This window comes from Pelophylax lessonae (assembly GCF_965119305.1).
Source record: "Pelophylax lessonae genome assembly, chromosome: 3".
NCBI classification, from domain to species: Eukaryota; Metazoa; Chordata; class Amphibia; order Anura; family Ranidae; genus Pelophylax; species Pelophylax lessonae.
Window position 1 is genome coordinate 243476218 of NC_138770.1, and position 19177 is coordinate 243495394.

Below are 19177 nucleotides of genomic sequence, written 5' to 3' on the forward strand. Positions count from 1 at the left end.
TGCCCCCAACTCTCGCACAGTCCATATTCTTTCTATTACCCTTTGGAGGCTGGAGGACTTCAGGGAGGGCTTGCTGGTGCTGGGAGGGGATTTCAATATCACACTAGACCCTACCTTGGACACCTCATTAGGTAAATCCTCTATCTCTTTGCAAGCCATCAAGTATGTTAAACAATTGTTATGCTCCCTCCATCTGGTGGATAGCTGGCGGGTGACACATCCCAAGGACAGGGATTATAGTTATTATTCCAAATCTTTTGATACATATTCCCAGTTGGACCTACTTTTAGTGGATCTAAATCTATAACTATTTCTGATCACTCTCCTGTGACTTTGACTCTCTGCCAGGCTGCTGCCCACCCAATGGAGAGGACTTAAGAGGCTCAACAAGGCCCTTTTGGATGACCCCGGGGTTCTTGAAGCAATCTCCCGCTCTTTCAATTCCTATTTTGAACTCAATTCTCCTAAAGGGGTGTCCAATCAGGCTGTCTGGGAGGGTCACAAGGCTGTTATAAGAGGCGAGCTGATATCTCATGGCTCTCGCATTAAGAAAGAAAAACAGAAAGAAATTGTTGAGCTTCTCAATAGGATTTATGACCTTGAGGTGAAGCACAAAACATCATTTACTCCTGCGGATGCCAAACAGCTTGGGGAGCTACATTCCTTCCTCTCCCAGTGCTTGGATCGCAGGGCTAGAGGCAAGCTTCGGTATTACGCGCACCACTTCTGCGAACATGGGAACAAATGTGGGAGACTTTTAGCAAAGCAATTAAAGAAACAACAAGCATTACGTCATGTCCATAGCCAGATGGCTCAGGATAGGCAGATAATAGATACCCACGCTATAGCAAATAAGTTTCAGCAATACTACGCCTCCCTATATAACATCCCACCGCCTTCCCCACAAGGGGGGGGGAGTCTGTCCCATGACGATGCTGTAAGGGTCTATATCAAAGCCTCCGAGTTTTCTACCCTGTCCCCTCTGGTGTTAGAGGAGCTACAGCGACCATTCACTATAGAGGAGATTGGTGCAGCTGTCGCCAACTTACCCTTAGGCAGGAGTCCTGGACCCAATGGCTTCACCACTGCCTACTATAGGAGATTTTTCTCTATCCTGGCCTCTCCTCTCTCTAGCTACTTTAACTGCATTACTGCCACAAGCCCACTACTATCCAAAGCCTTGCTTGCACATGTGACAGTCTTACCCAAGCCTGTTAAAGACCCCCAGATTTGTGCTAACTATAGGCCAATTTCCGTGTTAAATTCAGACACTAAATTGTTGGTTAAACTCCTGGCTCTCCGCCTTCAGGACCATGTAACAGGTCTGGTTCACCCTGATCAGACGGGTTTCATGGTGGGCCGAGAGGCGAGAGACAATACTATCAGGGCCCTACATATTCTTCACTGGGCTCAACGCGGACCAGAGCAGAGGCCACGTGTGGTACTCTTGATGGACACCTTTGAAAGGGTTAATAGGGTCTACATGTTAACAGTATTACGCAAGATGGGGCTGGGTGATCATATGATGGGTTGGGTGGCATATTTATATGGAGATCCTACGGCCTGGGTAAAAGTGAATTGTGTATTATCAGAGCCCCTTACCATATAAAACGGGGCTAGCCAGGGATGTCCGCTTTCCCAGTTGTTGTTCGCCTGGTACTGGAACCCTTTTTGCGAATGGTCAGAGGTAACACGGATGTTTCTGGGATGCGTATCGGCTCGACAGAACACATGCTCTCTGCTTACATGGCCGATATATTATTTTACCTCTCAAATCCCTACATTGTCCTACCTGTATTGATGGCTGAGGTAAGGAGGTTTGGACATCTTTCTAACTTTTAATACATTTTGGGAAGTCGGAACTCCTGCCTTTCCATGTCCCACCTGCCATGATGACATCCCTACAGCAATCTTTCCCCTTTATATGGCGTACAGGTTCCCTACTCTACTTGGTTACTCACATGTCCTATGACCCAACACTTTTATATGATCTTAACTATGGTAGATTACTGACGGGGATTGTTAAAGACCTCCAGACTTGGAGAGGTCCACCGCTTACTTGGTTTGGGAGGGTTAGCGCCTTTAAGATGACCATCCTACCTAGAATAATTTACCTCCCATATACTGTACCAATTACTCTCACACAAATATTATTTTGAAGACTGCATAGGGCTTTCTTGGCATTTGTTTGGCAAGATAAACATCCCAGACTGGCTTATGACCGCCTATGTAGATCTAAACCAGACAGTGGAGTCGGTCTCCCGGATGTGGCTCTTTAATTAAAAGCCATGTCACTTGTATGTATCCTGAACTGGCATCATGACTCTGCAAATAAGATCTGGATTCCACTGGAGAAAACACTGGCTTGCAGGAATCTTGCAGGGACCCCTTGGATCCCTGCTGATTACAGGGGCCTATCTGACTGGACCACCCCTGATGTGATCTGCCCTAGCTATCTGGGACCAACTAAACAAGAAAGGTCAAAATGGGACATCCCTTCTAGCCCCCCTGGGGGGTATCCTTGGTTCCTGCTGGGGGAGGAACAGGGCTTTTTTGGTAATTGGGTCTCCAACGGGAAGGTTGCCTGTCCTACGTTTGCCCCACAGAGCACTTTATTGCCGTTGGCCACCCCACAGTCATCTTTTGGAGTCACTGCGTTTGCAGCCTGGAGGCATCTCCAGATAGCAAATTTTCGCCACAAACTGCAACCTCCTCTGAGATCCCTAGATACTCTTACTGCCTTTGAATCTCTGTGTGTGCATCTCCCAGACCCTAAACGCTTGCTAGCTCAAATGTACCGCTTAGTGCTGGGTTTACTGACCTCAGGGATCCCGTACTACATTAGAGAAAGGAAGAGGGAACTGGGTCAGGAGTTTACTCCCTCTCAGGTTTAGAGAATATTTAATCTTACCCACCCCTCCTTTGTTAGCTCACGAATCAAGGAGCCCTCATATAAATTATTTTCTAGATTCTATAGGATCCCGTCCTGATTAGCACAAATGTTTCAGACAGCAGATGCTAGGTGTTGGAGGGGATGTGGTCAGAAGGGCACATTTCTTCATCTTTGGTGGTCATGTCCAAAGATTAGGACCTTTTGGGAGGCCATAAGCCCGTGGATTAAAAAGACTACTCTGCGACCCCTAGAGTGTTCCCCATTACACTTTCTTTTCCACGGGGTGCCGTCCTCCCTAAGGCTATACAAAAAGAGTGTTACACTGCATTTGCTCAATGCTGCCAAATCCTTGATTCCCAGGTTTTGGAAACAATCCACCTGTCCCTCTCTTAAAGATTGGAAGAAGGAGGTCGATGCTACTATGGAGGCAAAATGTTGGATATGAAGAAACGGACCGGGGCACTGCAGTGAAGTTACTACGTGCGCTCAAATGAGCGGCGGTTGTTTGCAATCTGTTTGTATCAAACACATTTCTGTATACAAACATTTAAATATGAACACTCATCAGGCTAAGCATTCAATGACTGGTATGTATTGCACTCAAAAGATAAATAGGTAGTTGTCATTCAGTCACTTAATGAGCAGCATGACATAGTACACCTGCATGCATATCGATACTGGTAGCTGCATGCATAGAAATTTCTGAACATTCTAGTCAGTACTAGCTTTTATAACAGCAGTACTCTGCAGTGGAGTATTTTAGAAAAATCTCCACTACGACTTGTTTTATTTTTCCAGGACATTTGCTGGATGTCAATTCATAGACAGATGGCACAATGACTGAGACATGCATATGAACTGAAAAAGATGTCTGGAATTATAACATAGGCTTATTATTAAATACAACAGAAGCTAAATACAAAACCACTCAGTCCTGCCCCTCTACCGCATGATATGATTAACGTAAACAGTCCTCATTACATAGGCTGTAGTTCTAAAGCAGAGAACCCTCCAGTAGTACATAAAACACTTATTAAGTATCACAGATTTGTAAGCACTTAGACATAATAAAAGACAAAATAATGTACATGAAACAATGGAGAGGAAAGCATGGACAGGATTAATTTCATCCATAGGTCACATGAGGAATAAATGAGTTACTGGATTGTAAAGTATCAAATCATCCTGATATATGACACTAATGGCAGCTTGTGCAAAGGTTTAATATTCGGTCCAATGAAAAAATATTCCTTTTTACCACTGAAACTAAAACTGACCTCAAGAAAAGCAAACTTGTGCCTGGAATTTTTGTAGCCATCGAAAATAACTATGAAACTTACATTTTTTGTATATTTTAATTTTGTGAACAAGCTTTTAGGGGTACCCTTTTTCCTTATCTTTGTTCTAACACACCGCAAAATCCACATTATTTAGTCCACATTTTAGCTAGTTCTGTCCAGCCATTTTAATGATTAATAAACCTCTGACAGCCAGGAAAATGACATCACTTTCTCTGTTAGAGTAAATTCTCCCTTTTTTTTGGGGGGAAGCCGAGGATCACCAGTTGGTAAAAGGAAATAAGTCTTTTATTTTCAAAAGGAAAAGAAACAGCTTGATTGCAGCATAAAATAAACAGAATAGTCTACATTCCTGCTACAAATCAAATTTTTGGATTGCCACCCAGAAAAACGTGTCTCTCAACAGGGTTACGCCCCCGCCTGCCTTAAATGTTCCACAGGCCAGGCCACCAGCAGCTTAGCCATGTCTAAATCACAAGTAAACCACAACTCTTCTACCTAAGACTGGCAATACATGGGTCAAATTTCCAAAGAATTTTCTTTTGAAAATCTTCTCTAGGAATTTTCTTTGGAATTTCGCATCCCAGTCCGTAGGATTTAATACTGAGTTGGCCCACCCTTTGCAACTATAACAGCTTCAACTCTTCTGGGAAGGCTGTCCACAAGGTTTAGTAATATGTCTATGGGAATGTTTGACCATTCTTTCAGAATCGTATTTGTGAGACCAGACAAAAATGGCTCGCAGTCTCCTCTCTAATTCATACCAAAGGTGTTCTATCAGGTTGAGGTCAGGACTCTGTGCAGGCCAGTCAAGTTCCTCTACCTCAAACGCGCTTATCCATGTCTTTATGGACCTTGCTTTGTGCACTGGTTCAAATAATTTGGTGGAGGGGTGATTATGGTGTGGAGTTGTTTTTCAGGGGTTGGGCTTGGCTCTTTAATTCCAGTGAAAGGAACTCTTAAGGCGTCAGCATACCAAGACATTTGGGACAATTTCATGCTCCCAACTTTGTGGGAACAGTTTTGGGATGGCCCCTTCCTGTTCCAACATGACTGCGCACCAGTGCACAAAGCAAGGTCCATAAAGACAAGGGTGAGCGAGTTTGGTGTAGAGCAAATTAACTGGCCTGGACAGAGTCCTGACCTTAACCCGATAGAACACCTTTGGCAAGAATTATAGCAGACACCGTGAGCCAGGCCTTCTCATCCACATTGGTGCCTGACCTAGCAAATGCGCTTCTGGAAAAATGGTAAAACATTCCCAAGACACTCCTAAACCTTGGGGACAGCCTTCCAAGAATAGTTGAAGCTTTTATAGTTGCAAAGGGTGGGCCAACTCAATATTGAACCCTACAGACTAAGACTGGGATGCCATTAAATTCATGTGCGTGTAAAGGCAGGCGTCCCAATACATTTGGTAATATAGTGTATGTAAATACTAATGCTTTACCATGATTAATTTTGTTAAATTAGATTTTACATAACCCCAATGCATTTTAGCCATTACTGCTAATAATACTATGTTGGTTCATTCTACACTTAGTTTTTTGCTAGTGTCCTTGGTAATGAACCTGTTCTCCTCTAAAGAATTGTTTTTCAAACTGTTGATTTTTATTGTTTTTTACATGTTAGCCCTGAAGAAGAGGGAGTCCTTTCTCCTTAGACACATTGGCTGTATCTGTTTTTCCTAAGAATTAAAGATTTTAAATTAATTTCAAGTGAAACAGACGTTGTACTAGGTACTCTTAACCACACACTTAGATGTCTGTTAGAGTAAGGGAACACAGTAGAGCAGCCTTTCGCAACCTTTTCAACACAGAGGAACCCTTGAGATACATTTCTGGTCTTGGGGAACCCCTGCTAAAAATGAAATAAAATCTACAACTCATGACACATTAGTGTGACAGTCAGTGGGAAGAATGCTCCTTACTCTTGTCATCATTGGGTAGAATTACCGCCTTACAAATAGCTAAAAGGAACAATGGTGTCATTGGAAACTTATCAAGAGGCAGAAATTGCCCATTGCTCTTGGGACCCCTAGCAACCTCAGGAGGAACAATAGTTAAGAAACCCTGCAGTAGAGTCACCCCCTGCACATAGCCTGATTGGGTAATGAAGGAGCAGCAACACATTGATAAGTCATCACCTTAGTTCACTCTTCTATCTCCTCCTGTAATCATGTTCCCTGCTAGTACATATGCATGCATCAGAGCCTAGTAATGTTCAGGAGCATATGCTAGTTGTATGTAAACATGTATTTTTATTATTTAAAAAAAAAAAAACACAGCTGCAATAAATTGCCTGATTTTTTATAGATGTGCCTGAAAGTCAACTTTATTTGCTTAATTATATATAAAACACATCTGAGGATGTATAAAAAAAAAAAGCACAGGGTATTGTTTGACATTTCACAGCAAATGTATTCTGCAGTTAATATATTTGTTAGAAGGAGAGGATTGAGCATGTTATTACCACAAGGTAAATGCTACAGAAAAAAAGGATGTGATGGACTTTGCAATTGATCTCAAGTGACTAATAAAAAATATAAACATGCAGTAATAATAGGTTGGTGTTACATGTAAAATGCTATTATTCTCAATGCACAGTGCAAGCAGACGTGTCTAGAGACAAAGACAAGAGAACATCATAGTCCACTTTTTTATTTTTATAAATAGTCAACACTTTAAAACTTGAAATTTCATCTTAATGTGTAAAAGTATTTATTTGATTATGTGTGCTGTCAGTGCCAATTTAAAGTCTATGTTTTGGCAGTAATTACCTAGTGACCCAGCCAGTTCGCTGTTCAGAGTGGCAACACTTTTGGGGGCAATCTACACTCTTCTGCATTGCTACTCAGCCTGTGCATACTCCAAAGCTGTGAATTTCTATTTTCATCCACAGCTATCCCCCTCCACAGTGCACTTCTGCAAGACTTGCAGGAAGGCTGGATTATAACTGAGAGCAGAGCATTTAATCCTCATTGCTCTAAAAATTCAAAATTAAATTATGAAAACATATGAACATAATGCTCACTTTGTGTTATTTACATTTAGATTTTTTTTTAACCAATCACATGACCACCACAGCTCCTCTCACATATTTGCATAGACAGCCATGATAAACAGTGAAATGCACTGGTATCAATTGTGTTCCTTGATCCACACCTCATGACGTGCTTTTTTTTTTCCTCATCAATTACATCACTGTCAGAGCTCAAATCACATATTCACATAGCCTAACTGAAGAACTAAAAAAGAATCACATGACCAACTTAGAAATGCACTAAAATTGTATTTACATGCATTCTTATTTAGCAATATATGGATGATTTGAGTGCTAAAATACACAACACATGCATTAAGAGCCGGTTCACACTACCGCGACCAGAAAGTCGCCCCATGAAGGAGCGACTTTTTAGCGTGACTTTGAAGAGACTTGTTTAGAGACTTGGAAGAGACTTGGAAGAGACTTGTGCACTACTTTGAAGAGACTTAAATGATAGGCGACTTTGTCTGTGGGGAATGCCTGGCTAATCTTTTTATTCTTCCTGAAAAGTCTGATAACAAGTCGCTTGAAAATAGATAAGGATCCGACTTAGAGGCGACTCCCATTGAAGTCTATGTGCACAAGTCGGATAGAGGTCGCCTTGAAATAGTACACAAACCTTTTCTGAAGTCGGAGCAACTTCAGTAGTGCATATTAGGACGGCTCTCATTCATTCACATTGAATTTGTGATGACAAGAGACTTGGGGTGACTTGAGGGCACACAAGTTGTGTCCCAAGTCGAAGTAGTGTGAACCGGCTCTAAAGGAGAGCCAAAGCTCTTTTGCCTCTACTTCTGTGAGTCACAGGAGTGCACTTAGTTATGCACGCCTGTGACCCAATTTCAGCCGACAGCAGGCTAAAGCCCCCTGTCAGCTGACGTCATCATTCAGCCGGACAAGGTTCTGGTGGGATCCCGACTTCAATGTCGGGATCCACCCAGATGCTTGAGTGGTTGCTGTCTCAGCGTCTCTGCATGCTGCTGAGAGCCTGAGCCAGCCTCTACCGCCCCCAAAGTTTGAATGAGTTCTGGAGGGGCAGAACACAGAGCCAGTGACTGACAGTTACTGCTCTCTGCTCGCTAAAGACTGGAAACTGAGCGATCAGCAGCCTTGGATCGCTCAGTTCTCCATGTAGAGGCAGTGAAAAAAATATTCTGCATCCACCTAGGTGAGCAGGCATGTTTGTCATTTTTAAATCCCACAGATCTCTTTTAAAATCATGTGCACATAGGTTTAATGACACAGATATAAAACAATGACCATTTTGGTTAATATGACTGAAGATTTTTAAGCCACCAATTTAATTGCACATACTGACAGCAGCCAAAAAAAAAAGCAATTTTCATTAGCAACAGCTGAAGAGTATAGGATGCCGGACAAGTTATGGCACTTTTGATCCAGATGTCAATAAAAGCAATCACAGACACACAGCAAGTCCAAAGAAATTTGGAGAAAAAAAGTTAGCTGTCACATCGGCGCAATTTGACATGCGATCTGACATGTCAAATCACATGCCAAATTTCAGCCTATTGCCGGCAATGGCACTGTCCCAATTGGTGTGATGCTGACTTTGTGGCACTGATTTCCAAAAGTAGTTCCTGCACTACTTTTGGCAACTTCGGGGGGGAAATCAATAGACATCTGTGCATTAACCGGCATCAAATCGCCCCCAAACGCGCACTGAAATGCGGGTTTGAAATCTTGTGAGTTCAGTTGAACTCACATGATCACAAACTCGCATCCAATGTGAACGAGGGCTTAAGTGGGATACACACTATGAGAAAATAGGGCGAACGATCGCCCGATTTTCCTCGTTGTTTTACAGCAATTTGGAATCGATGAATGAAAATTCGTACGAAAATTCTCGTACGACAAAGGCTTTTTTTTGTTGTTTATTGTTTCTGATCATGCACAGACTTTCTTTTCTGATTTTTCTTGTACAAAAATCATACAAAAACGGTATACATTAAACAAAATTTGTTTGTTTTGTTCCTGTACGAGAAAAATTTGGAGCTTGTCCCTTCAAGAATTTTCGTACGAATCCAGAATTGGCTGTAGAAAGTTGCATCCCTATGGGGCATCGGAAGTCAGTGGAGACATGCCTGCTGACATCCGATCCAAACCGTCAAATCTGGACGGATAAAAACCCTATTTTCCATCCGTCCAGTGGATCGGATCGAATGGGATTGGATGAGAACGGACTGACGGTCCATTCCCATCCGATTTCCCCCATAGAGATGCATGGGGAACTGACAGCTGTGTCTCCGCACACAGCACGGAGACACAGCTGTCATCCTCCTGCTCACTGGGGGATCGGCGGATCAATCCCCCGCTGAGAAAAACGGACTCCGTCTGACGGACGGAGTGTGTGAAAGGGGCCTTAAACTGCAGAGTGAAAAATCTGGTGCAGCTGTGCTTGGTAGCCAATCAGCTTCTAACGTCAGCTTGTTCAATTAAGCATTGACAAAAAAACCTGGAAACGGATTGGTTTATATGCAGAGCTGCACCAGTGCACTCTCCAGTTTTATTAAATCAACCCCAGAGTGACATAAACCAAAAGAAAATACATTGTTAACATTAAATGGAGCTGATGATCAGCTAGGGAATGGGCAATTATTAGAACTTTCTGTATGGTAGACAGATGTTTGGCTAGCAATGCAGTACTACATACAGTACATACAGTACATTATAACTAATACCTAAAAAAATAATTAAACAGTATATAGTATTATAATACCTATAAAATTATATAAATGTTAGCAATGCTTTTTTTCAGCGGGAACTCGGGGAAACGGAGTTCCGGCACCTCCAGCACTTAATGTATGTAATAGTAAGGAGTGTGGGGGTTTGCTGGAAATTCTATTGATGCTGGCTGCTTGGAGTCTATTGTTGCTGCAGGAGATCGTATTGTTGTGGGGGACTTTATTGCTGCTGGCAAGGTTTATTGTTACCGGGGGATCTTATGTTGCTAGGGGGTCATTCATTGCTGGAAGGGATCTAAAATTGAGGGAGGGGTGTATTAATGCTGATTGCTGAAGGTCTATTTTTTTTTGAGGGGTCTATTGTTGCAGGAGGGGTATTTTGTTGTAGGGGTTCTATTGTTTCTGGGAGGGTCTGTTGTTGCTTGGGGGAAGCTATTATTGCTAGCTGCGGGGGATCTAGGTTACTGCTTTTCTTGTTATCATATATTGGTCTGACCAGACTATCGAGGTTGAGCAACCCTTCCCACCCCCCCACACACACCTGTACTCAATCAGTGTCCACCATCAAGTGGATATAGGAGGAGTCCCCTGTAGTGCATTTGCACATCCTTCCCAGCAAGGAGTATTATCTCCAAGGGTTAGAAAGGCTGGATTCATCTCTTTTTCATGGATAGTGTAGGACCCACTGATAATGGGGTACTTTGACGCAGTAGTGGGCTTGAGCACGATATGGCCATATGGTGGGACCAAACCCCCATTTTTATTTATGGATTGTCTTCAGATTTGGTAGTTATTTCTTTTGCATTTGCGCGCTATTCTTTTTTAATATACATGTCTTTTGGTTCATAGCTGCAGCAGCTTTAGAAATGCATGGGTATGCTCCCCCAAATTTTTTGCTTGTTATCATTACCAAATTCTATAAAAATTACATAACTCCACAAAATGATACTTGGTTCCGTATTCTCTAAAAGGAGCAGTACTAGAAGGTGAGTAGAGGGTAAAACCAAGAGACAAAGAGGTGGATAGGGAGTGAAGACAAGAGGGGACTCAGAAGAGGGAGTACCTGCACCTATTCTTCAAAAAAAAAAAAAAAAGCCCAAAATGTTAGAAGAGTTATTTGTAGGAAAAAAAAAATTAATAATATATCTTTGTAGCACAAATAGTTTTTCTACCCTTCTAACAAGAGTTTGAATTGATAGGATATGTACGGTATGTCAGAATAGCTGGTTATTTCTGACACAAACCCAGTATTAATATACTCCTGCAAAACTTGTCACGGATATTGATCTATTGCTCAGTCAAATGCTGGTGACAACATTTTATCAGACCACCTACTGTCTCTAAAGTCATTATCTACACATTTACAAATAAGCTACTTGCACATGATTATTACTATCTGACAGTGTTGAAGAAAAACTTACCACCCTAAATTGTGTGCAACTCTTCAAAATATTTTAAGCAGCAAAATAAGAGGAAAAAATAGGGGAACGCAGAACAGCCTGTAAACTTACACATGCTTTATTACAGAAGACATGAATTATACCTGCTCTGAAATGGCCGTCTGACTACACTGGCTTAAGGCCAAAATGGCTAGTTTATGGGGTGGATATATTAAAGGCAAATAAACACTGTACATTCTGCAAGTGCAATTGCACTAATTTTCCTTTAAATTTAAATGTGGTAACGCTTCACTTTGTAAAGAATACCCAATCAGGTCAACGGAAAACACAAAATATGCATTTTAAATCTGCTTGCAAATGACTGGATGATGGAAATTAGCAGTGCTTTACCACAATTACTAAAGCTCTGGGGGAAACAAGTGCATCGTGCAAAGTGCACTGTATTTGCCTTTAGAAAATGTATTCCTATGTGCCAGTATGCGTAAGCCCTATGGGTGGCTCATTCTAAATTATTACAACATAACCCTAAGTAAAGTAAGGTTTAATATTTAAAAAGATAAATGGTGATTAGCTACCCAGGTTTCAGATATGCAGCTGAGTTGACAGACAAGTCAACCAGAAGTTTCTGAATTCTACACAAAATGACCAAATTTAGTAGCATCAGTACAGTTACTTGACTACAACTCTATAGCTAATTTGTCAACCTAACCCAGTTTATTTTTAAAAAATATAAATGGTGATTAGCTACCCAGGTTCCAAATATACAGCTGAGTTGACAGACAAGTCAACCAGAGGTTTCTGAATTCTACACAAAATGACCAAATTTAGTAGCATCAGTACAGTTACTTGACTACAACTCTATAGCTAATTTGTCAACCTAACCCAGTTTATTTTTAAAAAATATAAATGGTGATTAGCTACCCAGGTTCCAAATATACAGCTGAGTTGACAGACAAGTCAATCAGAGGTTACTGAATTCTACACAAAATGACCAAATTTAGTAGCATCAGTACAGTTACTAGACTATAACTATATAGTGAATTTGTCAACCTAACCCAAACGCCTATTGTGGTGATAACATGATCAGGAAATAATTAGCGTGATTGCCAATCATCAGTGTAAACTCTAAAGCTGGCCATACATGGAACAAGTATTTTTACAAAAACACACTAAAAATGCAGCTAGAAGGATTTTTCAAAAATTCAACACCTGCCCTCTAATGCAACAAACTGACGTGAAGAGCTTCACAGATTATAATGGTAATTCGTTTTCATGTGCATTTATCATGCTGTGATCCTGCATTGTAGCACACATAAAACAGGATGGTGTGACTGCGAACAGACCCTAAATTTCATTTCCTGCTAGCATGACTGGATCACTGCTTTAACCAGAAGTCTGCATAGGGCACAGTGAAATGTTAGGCGTCATTCGCTCGGTTATAACTTTTACTATTACTTTGTTTTTTTATCTTTGGTGAGGTACATGCTATATATACAGTATATGCATGCTAAATGCCTTGAAGGAAGCTGATATGCATAATATGTTCTATTTCTGTACAATCGAAATGTATCAAAGCCATTTTTATGTTGCACAACAGCTTTAGAACAACGTACATACCTTTTGTTCCAGTTTTAGAAACTGGGCAAGTTCATCCACTGTTAAATGGTCTTTTTTGTCACTATAACTTAAAAGAAGGAGGTACAGGTCTCTCCGTAATGACATCATTTTGTAGAAGACGCAAAACTCTTCAAAGGTTAATGTACCCTGGTTTTCATCAGTGTCTGCTTCCTGTGAAACAAATGTTTTATACAATCAGGTGGATGTTCCCATATGATAATATAATATAGTCAGTAATAACTCATAAAAGACATAATCGCCAACTCAGTGACTTGACAGCTTAAAATTCCACTTTTCGAAGTACAATTAGGTGTAAAATTCCAGAGTGCACAAAGATAATGCATTTCAGTCCTCAGGGACCTTAGTTATAGCTAATATGGTGAGTAATAACTATCATAATAAAAGATGAAAACATAATAAACCTGATTATCATTTTCAAGTTTCTGTAAAATAACAAAACAAAAAACTTTGTTCATCTTTCATAGCAAATTGCATTAATGTAACACAATTTAATGGCTAATAGGTATCCAAAGCTGACCATACACTAGCAGAATTTTGTTTGAAAGTTTTCATTTTTCTTTTAATATCTTTGAATTAATTTTGATCCAAACACAGACAACAAAAAAGAAAATCAAAAACAAACATTACATAACATATTATTACATTTCAAGTCAATACCCAACATGGAAATTGGGTGAAGAGTATTTATCTATCAAAGAAAAATGCCTGAGAATAAAATGGCAAAAGTAAACCAAGTCTTACAGGTGGACCCTGTAGAGGAGGTGGATGGGGATTTTAGGGTGGCCAAGAGTATCAATTAGATAAAATACAGATTATAAAAAAAATACATTTTATTGAAGGCAAGATAGTAAAAACATCATACGAGAATACAGTAGCTAGAAGGTGTATTGCAGCACATCCTGTAATGCGATGGATCACTAATAATTTAAATTTTTATAATCTGTATTTTATCTAATTGATAATCTTGGTTTACTTTTCCATTCAATACACAACATATATATGACCAAAGATATTGTGTTCACAACGTATACAATTTACATCACTTTTCACGTATCCTGAAAGTTGATACCTTACTTCTCCTCCCCGATCAATTTAAAAAGAGACTACCCATAACACCCCCATTGCACCCCCTTTCCTCCTCATACCTTGAATTTGTGAATTTTAATACATTTTATAAATATATTTATTAGTGATTAAGAGGTGTATGTCCAATACTACACCATTCTACCAACTAACCCGTTCATTCATAAAAAAAAAAAAAAAAAACGTTAATTCAATTTTTCAATTGTAAGTGGGGTCAAACTGACATTCATTTTCGGCCAAAGTGAGGAGAAAGTTTAAAAAAGCAGGATGGATTTTTTTTTTCTTGAACAAATTTCGAACAGTGCATGTGATTTTCATTTATTCAAAAATCGAATGTTAAACATTTTAAAGTCGTTTCAAATGACACTTGTCAAGTCATTGAATGTACTGAAAATTTTTATATGCAAATTTTGATTTGCTAAAAGCCAGGTTTTTTAAAATCCCCATTAGGAACCGGCCGAATTTTGATTTGTCTCTGGGCAGGCTGGTTGTACTGAAGTCGATCCATCAATCGACTTCAGTACAACCAGCCTGTTGGGTTTTTTTGTTCGATAGCTGCCAGCCATGATCATTTTAATCTGACAGCTGGGAAACTTCCCACTGTCATATTACAACAACGCAGCGGGAGGGATTCAGTCAGTGTTGATGGGGGAATCAAGCATTTTCTTTCCTTCCACCTCTGGTTGAAAGAAAATAAAATGTATAATGTATGGCTTGGCTTGCTTAAATGAGATTCCCTGTAAAGTCAGCTTGAAAAGTTGCATCCTGCAGGTTTAGGAAATATTTAACATTTTAATATTAAAGGGTTCTAGATAGGTTACCATGTAAAGGGGCAATACATGCAGTGGAGTTAAATGACTAAATGAACAGAGAATGTTTGCTAATCTTGGTAAAGTGACACCATGTTCACCTTGAATACCCAGTCATGTACAGGGAATTACAAAAAAATAAGATTCTGTTTTACCCACTGAATATTTTCTACTCCTTTAGTAAATCAACTTCTGTTTCTTATGATGTTAAAGGATAGCTATAGTAAAGGTACACATATTTCTTGCAATTATAGTAAAGGTACACATATTTCTTGCAATTTTGCTTCTCACTTTAAACCAGAAGACAGTATTACATTCTCTAGGATTGTTTCCGAGCCTTTCCCATCCTGACACCTGACACCCTGCTACCCCTCACCTGACACCCTGCTACCCTCCCTCTCTGGAAATCTTTACTCCTATCTGTGTAGCTATTTCCAACTCTGTCTGCCTTTAAGCAATCCCTGAAAACTCATCTCTTCAAGGTAGCCTAGCCCGCCTCCAACAAATAAATTGTATTTTAACTTTCTCCATCAGCTTATCCCTAGGGCACAGTTATTCACTTTTGTATCATCTGACCCTCCCTTTTAGATTGTAAGCTCTAATTAGTGGGACCATCTGACCCCTTTTGCACTGAATTGTACTGTAATTGTAGTTTTTCTCTTTATTTCATAAAACACTGCGCAAACTGCTGGTGCTGTATAAATCCTGTTTATTAATAATGATAATGGACAATTATCTCTCCTCTTGGTTGGCTCTACTCACACACTGTACTGGGTCAATCAACCCACATACTGGGTCAATCGAAGCCTAGACGGCTCTGGCTTTTAAAGCTGCAAATGCTGGAGTAAACATTCTCCCTCGTACTTGTGTAGAATGGAAGAACAATGCATGTCAAAATTTATGCTGAGGCTTAGATAATGTCAGACTTTTCAGCTGAACAAGGGAAATAAAGTTTGATTTTTAATTAGAAAAATTACAGTCTTAAAATATTCCCATAACATGTTTGGCCTTGCCCAAATAATGGGTTGTCAGTGCAGAAAACAGAAACATTTCCAGAAACAAAACTTACAGGAACTAATATTCAGGACTGTACCTGGAAACTGAGGACACTCAGTTTGAGCTAAATAAAACCTGCTGATGTAAAAGTCAAAAGAGTGATGATCTTTCCGATGGCCTATGATTTTGAGATTTTAAACTGTTGGTTGTAAGTTTGACCGATCTGTGAAGTGGGGAGGATGTCTACCTGCACTTTATACCCACATTTATTTATTTATTTATTTTTCATTAGATACTTTTTTTAACCCAGAAAATATAGGTATGTGTATAATATGTATCATTATGTGCATCTTTCAACATTAGGGGAGAAATTAAGAGAGTGTCAGAAACTACAAACCATTCCATTTTCTCTAAATGACATATGTTGAATCAGTAAAATATACCAATAACTGAGCTGTGCTAAGGCCATATGGCACCCAAAGATGTCAACCTAGGAACCCCTGTCTGAGGACTGCATTTTCCCAACCCAAATGTGTCCATTTGGAAAGTAAGGCAGCATATAACTTATCAAGACTGCAGATTTTATTATGCAATATCTCCTCTTTATAAAGGCATCAACGTTAAGTTTCTGATATAAAGCATGTTGACATTTTACTCATGAAAAAAGGAAACCATATTTACATACAAATGGTAAAAAAAAAATGGTAAAAAAACAAACAAACATTAAAATGACAGCAGTGTTTCTTTAACTGACATCATATGCTGACTAAAGGGCAATTTACTGATTTGACCAAAAATGTAATGTAATAATATTGTTACATTGTATTTGTGAATTAAGTGTGCAACCACTGCTTGCAGGCTTCCTTTACATGTCATCCGCGGGACGCCAAGCTTGGACACATGAACGGGCTGCGGTCTATGGGCTGCTACTTTGCCATCCTTCCAACGGTCTCCTTACCGGAACTTGGGTATGGAATTCCATCACAGCCCGCAGTCTCTGACACTGGTATGGCATGTTTTTATTATCTTTTTAAAGACTTGATCACTAAATGAAATACTAGGATGTTTTATCTGCATCTAATGGGCTGGCGTTTTACGACCAGCATTATATCCACTTAACCCCATGAGGATTACCACATTATAAACATTTTCTCCAAGGCCCCTGAGCACTGTTTCTCCCTGTCTGTTGTTTTCTATCACTACTCCAAGTGTTTGTTTTACAGCAGCCTGGGGCAGCTCTTGGGTGTATTTATCCAGATATCCTGATGGTATCTTGGCTACAGCGCTTGGAGTACACAGGTCCATTTCACCAGCTGTGCCAAAGTAAATTAAAACACGAGAAACGGTGATGCAATGTGTTACACATTATATTACTTATTAATCTAAAATGAGTCTTTTCCGTTGTTGGCTGGACTGGAGTCAGCAAATATGGAAGCACTACAGAATTCCCATCCCTGTTTTGATTGTGACTCAATCAATATTGTATCCTATGCATTAGGGAAAATTCTTTAGAGCACCCGTTAAAGAGCTGACATGTATTATTGCTTCAGCATATGGCAAAGCTGGTTATGGGAGAAGTGACTGGATACAAAATGTAACAGCCATGTGCATCCTACTGCAATGTAAGACAGATTGATTGATTCCACATCTCATTTTCTCCTCCATTACCTGCCAATCCAATTTATATTTCCTGCTAATATTGTTATAGAATTGCTACAAATAGGCACTGTAACAAAATACATAAGCACATTAAAAACTATCTTTCATAAAGTAAACTGCTGCCATTCATTACACCCTTCTAGATGGTATACTATTTTTGGGGCACTGAAATGAAATCTGTTCAGCTTCAATTTAAAGTTGATGCACTTTAACTATTACTATTCAGAGAATAGCAGCTAACAACTAAAGTTTTTTTCATAAGTGACATGCTTCACCCTGTAATGGTCATACATATCTATATGGGTTTCACTAATTATGCTTAATAGATTATTTTCCTTCCTTCAATAATTATAAGGAGAAATTCTAAAGAATTTTCTAATTTTGTGGTTTTTAAAGGATGGGTTTGCTACATTCTAATAATTTACCAAAACACTAAAAATAAGGGTTTAATTATCAGCTAAAATTGCAAACCTTTGTTATGATTCATTAATTAAGTTGTTTAAGCTCCTGTTCTTAATGAATTCCCTAATGGTCATTTTCTGGTCCATTAATGATTTAACAGATACAGCCATTAGGGCTATTTTCTGAAAACAGATGAAAAAGTAATTAAGCCAAACAAGGAACCAGTCACATTTGGTCACTATTCATTATATTTTGTGATATCAAAAACCCAATTAAAGCCCAAACCCAAGCAAAACAGAATCCCTTTCAGGTTTTTAATGTGGCCTGTGTCCCCCAGTGTGGACACACACTACAATAAAAAAAATAATTTTCAATGTGGAAGAATAAAAAAAAAAAAACCTGTTTAGGTTATTTATAACTATCTGTGTCATCCTATCTTGGTGACAACAGCAACACCCCTTTTCCTGCTGTCACTGGGACAGGAAGTGAAGTAAAAGCTGCCCATTAGGGACATGGACAGCTTTAAAAGGGAAGTATGGGTTTATTTTTATTTTTTTTGGCCTAATCTTAACCCTTGTAAGCTGCTAGGAATGTTTTCAGCAGTGGCGGCTGATGCTCAAAATTTTTTTGGGGGGGCACAAACAGAAAAATGTAATAGGCATTGCTTAGCGGCAAAAAACGCCGTAAAAAATTGCGTGACTTTGAGGTCACAAAAGTGTGAAAGGGGCCTTCAGTAATCAAGGTATAGTGTGCCCCCTTCAACGCAGAGTGACCAGCGTGCCCCCTTTCAATGCAGAGAGACCAGCGTGCCCCCCTTCAATGCGGAGTGACAAGCGTGCCCCCTTTCAATGCAGAGAGACCAGCGTGCCCCCTTTCAATGCAGAATGACCAGCATGCCCCCATTCAATGCAGAATGACCAGCGTGCCCCCTTTCAATGCAGAATGACCAGCGTGCCCCCTTTCAATGCAGAATGACCAGCATGCCCCTTTTAAAATGCAGATAGATCAATGTGCCCCCTTCGATGCAGAGAGATCAGTGTGCCCCCATTCAATGTAGAGAGATCAGTGTGCCCCCATTCAATGTAGAGTGACCAGCGTAGCATGCCCCCCCCCTCCCAGACCAGTGCACTTACCTGATGCAGCGGCGGCTTCTCCTCAGTCCCCCGGCGTCTTCTCGAGTCCTCCCGCCTCCTCCTCGGCCAATGGCATGGTTTCTAACTTTCGGCCAATCAGGAAGCGGGTCTAGGACCCG

The 19177-nt window shown here is 40.1% G+C and overlaps 1 protein-coding gene across 3 annotated transcripts in view; it reads right to left on the minus strand.

The window, feature by feature from the left end:
• PLCH1 (phospholipase C eta 1) overlaps window positions 1-19177 on the minus strand; it is a 264244-nt gene that overhangs the window by 87559 nt on the left and 157508 nt on the right. For all 3 annotated transcript variants that reach the window (XM_082251170.1, XM_082251169.1, XM_082251168.1), the window contains one exon: window positions 12956-13126. In XM_082251170.1, the coding sequence (XP_082107296.1) occupies window positions 12956-13126 (171 nt within the window). The remainder of the gene's footprint in view (window positions 1-12955; window positions 13127-19177) is intronic.